Consider the following 13333-nt stretch of genomic DNA (forward strand, 5'->3'; position numbering starts at 1 on the left):
GTAAATAGGTGTGGGGGGAAATGGCCCCCAGCCCTTGATGGGTGGGAATTACTTACCTGCCTGTTTGTTCATTGGCTGTATACATACACATGCTTACAGTTTTGCTCCTTCAAGAAAGACTGAAAATGGATTCTTGAGAGACTTGTTTGAGTGATTTCATTCATGATTTGGGGGGGAGGGGCATAGAGTGTTAGTACTGCTTAAGAGGGCTGGGGTGCATGGCAATCTGTCTTAAACCGAAATCTTTTGATCAGGCATAGGCAAACTCTGCCTTCCAGATGTTTTTTGAGACTACAATTCCCATCATCCCTGACCACTGGTCCTGGTAGGTAGGGATAATGGGAGTTGTAGTTCCAAAACATCGGGAGGACCGAGTTTGCCTATGCCTGCTCTTGATGCTCTGAAAAAGAATGACTGCATTGCTGTGGAGGGTGTATTAGAAGAGAGACTGGGCTCTTTGGGGTTTCTGAATCCTTGGAAGAGCTTGCCGCCTTCCTAACTTTGTCAATAAAGAGGCAACAAAGACAAACCTACAAAATATCAAATTTATTTATATAAAATATTTTACACATGAACAACTGTACACATGCACACGCCCACACAATACTTTACCACAAATTTAGGCCAGTATTTTTCTTTTAATTTCATAAATCTAGCACACTAGATTATTTTACAAGAATTTACATTATATTTCTTTGAAGACACAATGGGGAAAAGCTTTGATCATTCATATTATAAACCTTCCATCAATTACAAAAAGAAAGGCAGTCTGAAAAGTATGTATAAACAGTAAAAAGAATTTACAAATGGACAAGTTACAAAAGAGTAACAGCCAAATATGCCTGCCATCAACTACATAGGGCTTTTTAAAATCTTTTTTCCCCCTCCCAAACCACAGTGCCAATATTAGGACTTAGTATGTAGTGGCAAACGTAGCAATCTTTATCTGTTTTAGTAACTTCTTGCTGGCGATGGTCAGTGAATAACACAACTTTCTCATTGTAGTACTTCCTCACTTTTGTGTCTAGCATACTTCTGAGATCAGTACCAAAAAAATGGTGTCCAGCTCGACTGCATTGCAAGATACTTTTTTTTTTTTAGAAAAATTATCCGGCTGTTGGAATACCAAAACCTTTACTGGTGCCAGGACCTACAGAAATATATATATATGTATATATATATATATATATTTAAAATGGCTTGACTGTGCATTCTCTGAATATTTTTTTATGCAGTAAATCTGGCTTTTGATGTACTTGAGAGGTTGACTAGCAGAACTCGTACAGATGTTTAAGAATGCATCTTTGCACAACACTTTCAGACTCCCAGGAATTACATTGGACATTGAACGGAGTCCGCAACACCAATTACTTGATCTTTTAAAATTACCAATGTCTTGGTGAAAGATGGAAAGACAGTTGAATACACAGTACATACAAAGTATACGCTGTATAGTTTAGACAGTACAAATCATTTGTGCATTAATAAGGCAAACATCAAGGCGGAATAAACTAGGAGTTTCAAGACCATTTATGTGTAAAGTTGTGGGTAAACGGCAGAAGAGGGATCAAAGAACAAGTTTTTCTTTCTCCACTTTAAGGGAGGGAAACGTACCAAAATGTATCCAAAGTTGTTGGCTGGAAGAGAGTTGCCTTGTCATAAGATGGTTGGTTCTTGTGATGTTCCTCAATCCCTTCAGTCTTCCCTTTATATATATTTTTAAAATGCATGTTGGCAACACTGTGCTTTTTAGTAAGAATGCCACGTTGGTTTTTTCCCCCTCCCTCCCCTCCTTGCCATCAGATTTAAGGAACTTGACACCAAACCAGTCAGAGATGTTTCTGCTGATGTCGGAATGTGCTAGGAAATGGCCAGGTTCTCTATAGAAAGAGGTTCAGAATAGTCATGAAAGCCCTAGTTTTTTTGAAGTTTTTAATCATTTTATTTTGTTAAGAAAAAGAAAATACATAGATCTGAAGCTTTATAGGTTGTCCAGATGAACACGAAATCATTTCACTGCACCAAGCTTTTTCAGAAGTTTCTTCCCTTTGGAAATCAGCCCCTTTTTCTTTTTCGAGGACAGTTCCCTGCCTCGCCCGGGACTACCAGAACCCACAGATGACGTAGGTGACCCCGTATGGAGATGGACTGTGGGGGATGGTGCTCTCCTTGGTGATGTACCTGTATTCTCAGGAGGAACCTAGTAGGTACATTGTTACAGTTTACTGAATGAAAGCCAAACAACAAGAAAGTTGGTAACATTATTTTTTGTTAATTTTTTCTTTTTTGGACAATCCATTTTTTTTCCTTTAAAGTATGCCACACAACAGATTTAGCTAATTTACCAAAGTAGTGAGAAAAAACAGCATATACAGCTGAAGGGTTGAATTTGTTTTGGGTTTTTTGTTTTGTTTTGGTAAAATAAATTGCACTGCTTATTTTAACCGGGTGACTCAGAACTGGGTTTTGGCCCAAATTAAAATTTCCTTTTCACATTGCGGTACTCTTGGTGACCCTGAGCATGTGAGAAAATTGCACTAGGTACTACAAATGCCAAGTTCTATATATACACCAGCCAGTTTCCACAGGGAATCGCCAGTTGTGGAGATAATATAATCAGAGGCTTCCCCCCCCCTTAATTTTTGAGATCCATTGGACACTTTTTTTTTTTTAAGAAAAGCAATACTGTATATACATATTTTATAAGATGGCACACTGGTTGAAAGAAAAAAAGCTAAAATGAACCTTAATCATAATCAAAGAAAGCTTCCTGACCTTTGATGGTAGTAATACACACTTTTTATACAATAGGGTTTCTTGTAAAATGGCTGGTACAGGGAATGCATACTTCCTTGCACAGAGTGCATTGATATGTACGAAAGTCATTCGAGAGTGAAAACTTGTGAGTGACCACACCAGGCGCAGTGCTTGCTTAATGCTTATAAGCCGGCCACCAATTCTTTCTGGCAGCTATGACACTTGCGTGGTCCCCACTGTCTCCAGAAAATCTAGATCAGGCTCAGTTTAATGAACGGAACTGAAATTGAAGAAAAGAGGTCACAAGCTTACTTTGATCTCAAATCAAGGTCTTTGTCTAATGAAGAAAACAAAAAAGAACCACTTCGTAGAAGCACCCCCAACGTACACCTGAAGATACCATATATATATTGAGCTCTAATGCATTCATTCATGGGTTTGAGCTGCATGTCTTATGTCAACTGTTATTGCATTGATAAACCAAAGAGCCGCCGAGTGCTTTGCAAACGTGGGTGTAGGACTGTGCTATTGGAGAGTTTGCATTATTATTATTATTTACTGAATGATGACTATGGAGAAGATACTGCCATAGGCAAACTTGGGGTATCATTGACCAGCATAGGAACTTTTAAGGCAAACAGTTGAAGCAGATATTTGAGGTTAATGTGTTCTCAGATACAACCATACCCCTTTCTTTTTATCTACCATACTGATCTGCTTACAGTGTTTCAAGGGTGGGTCTGTTTTGTGCTTTTACCCCCCTCCCTCTCCTGGAGGTGGGGGGCTTTCCTCCCAGATTGGCTAACAATGCAATATGCAGCTTCTCTTTGGAATTAGACACTAGGAACACTTTTTTATGCAAACAAACAATACGTCCAGTAAGAAATATGTTCCAAATGTTAATTTTTTTTTTTTTTACGAACATGAGCCCTGAATACAAGGAGGAAGAAAACAGTGAGATAAGTCAATTTTATGACTATATAGACCCTAGAAGTTGAGAATTTTTTTTTTTAGAAAAATAAAAAGGAGAGGGGGAAAAAGTACATTGAAGGAAAGTCTGCAACCAACCAGGGCTAATGGTTTTGGAGACATATTTCTCTCTCTGCACATTTAGGTGCTAAGACGGCTGCATTAGATAATGCCAGCTAGCTTGAATTGATATTTTTACTGGTATCTTCAGTTGCTCACTTACGTGAAGGCTACATTGCCTTTTTTTAAGGTGTGAAATGAACACTCTTCTTCTGTTCCCAAGCAGATGAGCAAAGAAATAAAAATATACATAAAATATAATATATAAAAACTGCAGTGATGAAAGAAGACAGAAGTGAGATACTACACATGAATACTTTTCAGAGATGGGCACCTTTGTGGGATACTTGCTGGCAGCGGGTTTGGGGTGAGGATTTTGAATGGTTTGAGTTTATGGTCTACGCAAGCTTGCTGGAGCATGTCCCTTGGCTTCCCCCCCCCCCCCACCCCCTTGTTCTGTGTTGCATTTAACACTATAGCATACCTATATTCTGCAGCTGTTAAATAATTGCAAGGCAGAAAAATGCTTGAAAAGCTAAGCTTGCATTGCAATGAACCAAACACAAAACGAATGGTTCGTAGCTAAATGCTTGTGATACTATTATACACACTAGTGGAAGAACAAGTTATTTCTGTGTTTATTGGCATTTTCCCCGCAGCATGTCCTAAAAACAAAAAAATGGATTTTAAAAATGTTGACAGATGATACTCATAACTAAATCCGATATGAAATATGGGGGGGGGGGAGGAAACAGAAACAAAAAAAGAATAAATGTGTTTTTGTTTTTCAATGCTTGCTTACCCTTTTTGCTTTTGTACGTATTGGCGTATCTTGAGTATATCGTGCTGGGGCATCAGACAAGTAGACGTCTACATCATCAGGCACTTCTTCAAGAAAGTTTGAAGGAACCAAACCCTTCTGGCCATTAAGTTCACCCTGGAATGTAAGCGGGTGAGGTGGGAAGTGATAATCCATATTAAATAAATCTTCCTTGCAAAAAAAATCCACAAATTCCAAAAATGGTTTCCAAAATAGCTGACAGACAGTCAGGCTTACCAGGTCAAAGACACGGACCAAAAGGGAAATGTACTGGGAGGAGCGAGAAACAAGGAAAGGTAGCTATCGGTTGTTAGTTACAAGTAGGGATGCATGAATCTGACCTTTTCTGTTTCCCATTTCCCCCAGTGTTAAGCCCAGTTCTCCACATTTCTGCATTGGTTTGCATTTTTTTTTAAGTCCTCGTGAAAATCCAGCATTTTGGTATGCCATTCTTGCAATAAATACTTCCCTTTTTTGCATTTTATGAGCATCTTTGCTCATATATGCATTTTAATTTTCTTTCTTTTTTTAAGAATTTTTTTATTTTCAATGCAGAATCATAACAAAAATTACAAACATTGAATCCAAAATAATACTGTACAAACAAAAATCCCCGGAACATATAGAAAAAAAAACAGAAAAGGAAAAGGGGAAAAAACAACAACAAAGGAGACAAAACTAAACTAAACAAAAACGAAAAAGCACACATCTACAGAAAAAAACCATATCATTACGTACATAAACACAAATTGACTTCCTTCCTTTGTTCTAAGACCTCAAAAAATTTACTCTTACTGTATTGTTGTGTCTAATTAGATTACTTCCACCTTGGTACTTTTTTTTTTTTTTACACCATTTTTCTTTTTCTTTAACCCTGTAAAGCATCATTCATTACATACCAATATACTAACTCCAGAACAATGTTTTTTCATATACTCTTTAGCACAACCCCATTCTTTTAATAATTTCTGGTCCGATTGTCCCCTTATGTAAGCTGTGAGTCTTGCCAGATTTATGTATTCACATAATTTAACTTGCCAATCTTTCACTGATGGAATTTTTCTGCCTTTCCAGTTTTTAGCTATAAGCATCCTGGCAGCTGTTGTTGCATAAAGGAATACTTTCCTTTGATTTTCGGGGATCTCATTTGTAATTAAACCTAAAAGGAATGCCTCCGGTTTTTTACTGAAAGATAATTTAAACATCTTTTTGAGTTCTTCATAGATTTCATTCCAGAATTGTTTAATAGGTCGGCATTCCCACCACATGTGAAACATTGTTCCTATTTCTTTTTTACATCTCCAACAGGTATTCAATTTTAATTTGTAAATTTTTGCCAATTTTACCGGAGTTAAGTACCATTGGTACACCATTTTCATAAAATTTTCTCTTATTGTATTACATGCCGTGAATTTAATATCATATTTCCATAATTTCTCCCATTGGTCCAGCCGAATTACATATCCTATATCGCATGCCCATTTAATCATAACTTCTTTTACTTCTTCATCCTTTAATTCCCATTCTAATAGTAAATTATACATTTTGGATATAATTTTTTTTGAGTTTTGTAGTAATACTTTTTGTAATTTTGATTCTTCTTTTTCAAATCCTATTACTTTATCCTGGTTGAATATTTGTGCAATTTGGTGATATTGTAACCATGTGGCACAGTATTGGGTCACCTCATCGTATGATCTTAGTTTTAATTGGCCCTGTTCTTCCTTTAGGAGCTGCTGGTATGTTGCCATTCTTCCTATAGTATTTATCTTTTTAACCGAAATTACTTCTAGCGGTGAGACCCACCATGGGGTTTTTGGTTCTAACATCCTTCTATGTCTCACCCAGACCTTGTATAATGCATTTCTAATTACGTGGCTTAGAAATTCTTTATGAACTGCCACTTTGTTATAAATTAGATAGGCATGCCAACCATATCTGTTGTTCCATCCCTCCAAATCCAAAATGTCACTGTTATCCAATTTGATCCAATCCTTAATCCAAGTAAAGCATGCTGCATCGTAGTATAATCTCAGGTCTGGGAGTCCAAAACCTCCCCGCTCTTTTATGTTGGTTAGTAATTTATGTTTGATCCGTGGCTTTTTGCCTTGCCATATAAACTTTGTTAGGTCCGTTTTCCATTTTTTAAAACAATCATCTTTACCTATTATGGGAATCATTTGAAAAAGGAACAGAAGTTTTGGTAAGATATTCATTTTAATGGCCAAAATTCTACCCCAGAGTGTTAATTTCAATCTTGTCCAAGTTTCCATTTCTCTTTTTGTTTCTTCCCAAATTTTTTAATAATTATCTTCAAACAAATTTATATTTTTCATTGTTATTTGTATACCTAAATATTTCACTTTTTTACAATTTGTAATCCAAATTTTTCTACCAGTTCCTTTTTCTCTTGATCTCCCATGTTTTTTACCATTAATTTCATTTTTTCTTTATTCAAAGCAAAACCTGATACCCTTCCAAAGTTTCCCATTTTTTCTAGAGCCTTTGCTAAGCTTTCCTTTGGGTTTTCCACCATTAAAACTAAATCATCTGCAAATGCCCTTATTTTGTATATTTTCTCTCCTAGGGATATTCCATTTATTTCTTGATCCAATCTGATTTCTTGATTTAATATTTCCAAAACCAAAATGAATAATAAAGGTGAAAGTGGGCACCCTTGTCTGGTGCCCTTCTGTATTTTAAAATAATCAGTCACATCATTATTTATTATTATATTTGCTTCTTGTTGTTCATAAATTGCTTTTAGCCCTCTTGTAATTTGGTCTCCCATGTCCATCTGGTCTAATAATATTTTTAGAAATTTCCATGATACTTTGTCAAACGCCTTTTCCGCGTCCACAAAAACAAAGGCTACCTTCTTACTTGGTTTCATGTCTAAATACTCGATCATATCAATCACTGTTCTTATATTATCACTCATTTTCCTGCCCGGCAAGAACCCTGCCTGCTCTTTATTTATACAATCCTGCAAAACTGTCTTTAATCTTGTTGCCAATATTTGTGCATAAATCTTGTAATCATTATATAATAATGATATTGGTCTATAATTGGTTATAAACTCTTTATTTTGTCCTTGTTTTGGGATTACTACTATGTGTGTCTGTTTCCAGGTGTTGGGAATCCAGGTGTTGGCATTTTAATTTTCATAGAAGGGGTTCCTGGGGTCATCTAGTCCAACTTCCTGAAATGCAGGAATCTCAGCTAAAGCATCCATGACAGGATATCCATTCATTTTGTTAGAGGACTGCGTGGCAAAATTTGAAGAAGTGTACTTTTGATTCGTGGGTTGTTTCAGGAACTGTGAATTAGGTAGGTTCATCAGAAAACAGAAACCAAACCTACTTTCCCTCCCAGCCCTAATTTCAAATTGTAATGACCAGCTGGGATGGAGTGTTCCTGCTTCCCTTCTTTTTCCTTGACCCCCCAGTGATAAACTAGCAAACCTTAATTAGAATCAAGGTTTTCAGAGCCATGTGAGCCATTAACACTACTTTCTCGCTGATGAGCAAACCACAGTGAATAGCAGAAGATCCATATGAAAAGGGAAATAATGTAGAAAGTTAAAAGCAGCGGATGATCAAATGGGTGGATTACTGAAGTACCATGACTAACTCACTAGTTCACTACTCTACCTTGAAGCTACTTCTCTAGGATATAGAATCATAGAATCATAGAGTTGCAATAGACCACAAGGGCCATCGAGTCCAACCCCCTGCCAAGCAGGAAACACCATCAGAGCACTCCTGACATATGGTTGTCAAGCCTCTGCTTAAAGACCTCCAAAGTAGGAGACTCCACCACACTCCTTGGCAGCATATTCCACTGTCGAACAGCTCTTACTGTCAGGAAGTTCTTTCTAATGTTTAGGTGGAATCTTCTTTTTTGTAGTTTGGATCCATTGCTCCGTGTCCGCTTCTCTGGAGCAGCAGAAAACAACCTTTCTCCCTCCTCTATATGACATCCTTTTATATATTTGAACATGGCTATCATATCACCCCTTAACCTCCTCTTCTCCAGGCTAAACATGCCCAGCTCCCTTAGCCGTTCCTCATAAGGCATCGTTTCCAGGCCTTTGACCATTTTGGTTGCCCTCCTCTGGACATGTTCCAGTTTGTCAGTGTCCTTCTTGAACTGTGGTGCCCAGAACTGGACACAGTACTCCAGGTGAGGTCTGACCAGAGCAGAATACAGTGGCACTATTACTTCCCTTGATCTAGATGCTATACTCCTATTGATGGGGCCCAGAATTGCATTGGCTTTTTTAGCTGCCGCGTCACACTGTTGTATCCCCTTGTGTAAATATCAGACCTTGGCTCATTGTGCACCTCCAAATTCAGGGTTGTGTATATACTGAGATCCTCCTAATTGCTGGATTCACAAGATAACTTCCTTGAATCAAGGATTCAAATTACTGAAACAACCACGCCAGTTTCCTGGTAATGGGCCAATAAGGGAACAAAGGCAGTGGACCTGTGTCAGAGAACAAATGGGTGGCTGCCTCGTTAAAAGGACAGCGGAGAGCTGTTGATGTGAGCTGGAAGCAAAGCAGCAAGCTGGGAAGCAGGAGAGAGCGCCATGATTGATTTCTGTTTGAATCCAAGGCTGTGGGCTCTGGGAGAAACAAGACCTTTTGGGGTGCTGATGTGAACCTCTCCATCATAGGCTCAGGTTGTATATATATGTAAGTGAACCACATATCCTAGAGAAGAGACGGTCTCTGCTCTGCCTCATCCCAAAGGAAGCAAACCCTGGGGAAGCACAGCGAACCTAGACACAGATCTAAGGAGCAGGACCTCTCTAGTTTTGGGATCCACCATGTGGGATGCCTTCCCCCAAAGAAGCTTCTCAAGCAAGCCCCCGAATGTTGGGTCAGTCGGGGCACCAGCTGAAACTTGGCTCTTTTATTAGACCTGACTGAGTAGGTGTGTTTGCTGTCCTCTGGTATTTGCAGCTGTTTCCGCTCTGTGCTACAATTTCCTGCTGGATTTGAACTGTAGCATGTTTTTTTGGGGGGGCAGCGGTGGCGGGGGGTGGCAAGGGGGGCAGTTTCTTGTTTTTGTATCTGGGGTCTTGACTGGAAAAAGAGTCAAGCTTGCAAAAATTTATAATTTACCTGACAATAAATGTTGGAAATTTAATGAGACTGAAGGTACATTCTTTCACCTTTGGTGGACATGCCCAAGGATTAAGACATTCTGGGAGATGATTTATAATGAAATGAAAAAGGTATTTAAATATACCTTCCTGAAGAAACCAGAGGCCTTTCTCCTGGGCATGGTCGGCCAATTGGTGCCAAAGAAGGATAGAACTTTTTTTATGTATGCCACAACAGCAGCAAGAATACTTATTGCTAAGTATTGGAAAACACAAGATTTACCCACCCGGGAAGAATGGCAGATGAAGTTGATGGACTATATGGAAATGGTGGAAATGACTGGCAGAATCCGAGACCAGGGAGAAGAATCGGTGGAAGAAGACTGGAAAAAGTTTAAAGACTATTTACAGAAATACTGTAAAATTAATGAATGTTAGAAAAATGTTGGAATGAAGTTATATGGCTTTAGTAGAAATGTTATAAGGAATTAAGTATAAATAGATTAATAGAGTATTAAAGGGAAAAATAAGGTTAGAATGTGTTAAGATAATTATAGGATAGAAAACAGAGGAAGGTGGAAAGGAATTGCTGAAACAATTAATAGAAGTGGAATACAAAAAGAGAGGTGTGAGGAGGTCGTGGAAACAAGTGAATGAAAGATAAGATAATGAAATGGTTTGATGTGTTTTAAATTGGTTTTGTTTTTGTTTTATTAGTTTTATGTGTTAGTGTTTTGTAGTGTTTTTATATTGTATTGTATTGTCTTCTTTTTATGTTTTTTCTTTTGTAGTGCTGTGTTTAAACTGTTGGAAAATTAATAAATATTATATATAAAAAAAGACTGGAAAAAGAGCCTAACTAGTCTGCTCTTGCTGGTGTATACAAAAGCAGGGAAGGCTCTCTGGTTCCAGGGGGCACTCTTGAAAATAAAAACATAGGCTTTTCTTGGTTTGTAACACCCTGAGTGGAAGAGGGTTTGCTGCCAATGAATGGACTGAATACTGCAACTGGAACAGAGTAGTGGAAAGAAAGAAACAGGACACTTACATAATAAAAGCCATCTTCATCAATTTCTCCAATGACTGTTATAATGTCTCCTGTACAAAATGTTAGCTCAGCCTGTGGAAAGAGAATAAAGGACAGCATCACCAGGTTTTGCAAAGCAGGGTTCAGTTTTTGACACTGCGTCAAGGATCGCTTCTTTCCATATGAACCTACCCTGATATCATCTTCTGGGGCTCTACTTCGTGTGCTGCCTCCTCAAGAGGTCCAGAGGGTGGCAACACAAGAACGGGGCCTTCTCTGCAGTGGCTCCCCGTCTGTGGAATGCTCTCCCCAGGGAAGTTCGCCTGGCACCTTCCTTATGCACCTTTAGGTGCCAGGCAAAAGCATTCTTTTTTAACCAGGCCTTTGGTTGACCTGATCGACATCCCATACCCTTATAAAATGTGGCTCTTCTGGGGGGAGTATTACCGGTATTAGATTATTGCTTTTATTTTTATTTTATATACCGTGATCTTTTTATGTGAACCACCCTGAGACGTTTGGATATAGGGCGGTATACTACTACTACTACTAATAAAAATGATAATAATAATAAATGATGGATATCTAGCAGCACCTCTGTTTATTATTGGTGAGGTGACTGTATCTCCTGCTGACACTATTTACAGAAGTCTTCTTACATTAGCCTAATGCAGCAAACAACAAGACGAGTCTTGGGGTTCCTTTAAAAACTAAGGTTTATTCTGGCATGAGCTGTTGCAGCCCAGAGTTTCACTTCATCAGATGCACAAAGTGCAACCCTGAACTAGCAAGCACATATATGCACGAGGGGAGGAGGAATGTCAGAACAGACATGGGATAGAACTCGGTAGCACAGCATCTGCGTTGCAGGCAGAAAACCCAACGTTCCATCTTTCCCTTTTCTGTTTAGTATACTTTTAAAGAAAAGGGGGAAAAGAGAAAGAGGGAGCAGATGAGAGGCACTGGCAGAAAGAGCTCCTTTAATTTTAATGCCTGTGTAGAAGAAGAAATTCCAAGGGAGAGTTTTTTCTCATGCTGGTGTACCAACTCCATGTTTTTGGCAAGACATTAAAAGCTGGTTCCATGGTGGTAGGTGATGTTGCAGGTGAGTCCCTGATCTGAAACCTATTGAAGTCTATGCCTTATGCTATACCTGGCCATAAGGAAGTGATTTTGGGTGGGAACTCATTTTAATAGGAGCAAGTTCTTTTTTTAAAAAAAATAAAAATTAAATTCAGTTTTGCACACTTTTTTTTGAAGCAATCGGAGGTTGGTTTTGGGTCGTTGTTTTTTAAAAAAATGAAAATTCTTTAGCATTTCAGTGCAAATTTCTCTTAAAAAAGAGAGTTTCCCCTAATAAAATGCAGTTTCATTGTGTTAGTGAAAACAACACCATCTTTTCCCAATGTCCCCACTCCCAAATTTATGCAATTTGTAACCAATTGGTTGGTTGGGGAACTGCACCACACAATTTGGACGAGTTCAAATTTTGAAGGAGGGCTGTGTTGCAGTTCTCAGACTGGGAAATGCAACTTCGATTGGCTTGGCTTCAAATGTGAACTGAACCTGATTTCTCCCCTATCCTTGGCTCTGACCACTGGCAAGGCTGCCTAGGGCTGAGAACTGGAGTTTAACAGCACCTGGAGGCCCACTGGTCTCCCTGGTGCTTCCAGTGTAAGGGCCATGATTATTTTGGACTACAGTTCTCACCAGAGAAGGCATAAACCAGCCGCCAGCCCCTAAATCTGTGGTAGTCAATGTGGTGCCCTCCATTTGTTTTACGTTGCAACTCCCATCAGCCTCAACCATGATACACAGGGGTCAGGGATGATGGGTATGGAATTCCAGCAACATCTGGAAGGCACTAGGTCTCAAAGTGCCATCAGGCAAGCAATGTCCAGAGTGAGGAACAAACTCTTTATTGTCAAATGCACCATATTTTCCCCTCTATAAGACGCTCCTGACCATAAGACGCACTTAGTTTTAGAGGAGAACAAGAAAAAAAAATTCTCTCCCTCTCTGCGCAGCACCTCTTCAGCGAAGCGGCAGGAGAAACAGAGCCCCTTCTATTTCTCCTCCTGCTTCGCTGAAGGGGCGCTGCGCAGAGAGGGAAAGCTGTGCAGCGCCTCTCCAGCAAAGTGAAGCCAGGAGAGCAAGAGGGGTCAGTGCGCAGCGCCTCCTCTTGCTCTCCTGGCTTCAGGGATAGCCGCCTGAAGCCTCCGGAGTGAAGCGGGAGCACTCCCGCTGCACTCCGGAGGTTTCGGATGGCTATCCCTGAAGCCATGGAGCCTGCATTCACTCCATAAGATGCACACACATTTCCCCTTACTTTTTAGGACGGGAAAAGTGCATCTTATAGAGCAAAAAATACGGTACACTTACAAGTTAGGAAAAGTTAGGAAAAGGCATGTCTAACCGTCCTACGTGTCTCAGCTACTCCTGGGTGGGCACAACAGGGAGGCCCCAACCTCGGGCTTACATGTCTGCGTGCAAGCAGATGGAGACTGTGCCTGCATGCAACCTTCTTCTTCTGCTCCTCCCACTTCATTCCTCTCCTGGTCCTGGGAGACAGGGGAGCAGGAGAG

At 39.5% G+C, this 13333-nt stretch overlaps 1 protein-coding gene across 14 annotated transcripts in view; it reads right to left on the reverse strand.

The window, feature by feature from the left end:
- Nucleotides 1–531: 531 nt before the first annotated feature.
- RIMBP2 (RIMS binding protein 2) overlaps nucleotides 532–13333 on the reverse strand; it is a 209581-nt gene continuing 196779 nt past the window's right edge. For 7 of the 14 annotated variants that reach the window (XM_081174663.1, XM_081174666.1, XM_081174656.1 and 4 more), the window contains 3 exons: nucleotides 10770–10841; nucleotides 4589–4723; nucleotides 532–2200 (listed from right to left, as the gene is read on the reverse strand). In XM_081174663.1, coding sequence (XP_081030789.1) covers nucleotides 2009–2200; nucleotides 4589–4723; nucleotides 10770–10841 — 399 coding nt within the window. In that variant the 3' untranslated portion in view covers nucleotides 532–2008. Of the gene's footprint in view, nucleotides 4724–10769; nucleotides 10842–13333 lie in introns of all 14 variants that reach the window. The other 7 variants (XM_081174659.1, XM_081174657.1, XM_081174665.1 and 4 more) reach the window with 3 other exon arrangements.

This window comes from Podarcis bocagei (genome assembly GCF_964188305.1).
Source record: "Podarcis bocagei genome assembly, chromosome: 16".
NCBI lineage: Eukaryota > Metazoa > Chordata > Lepidosauria > Squamata > Lacertidae > Podarcis > Podarcis bocagei.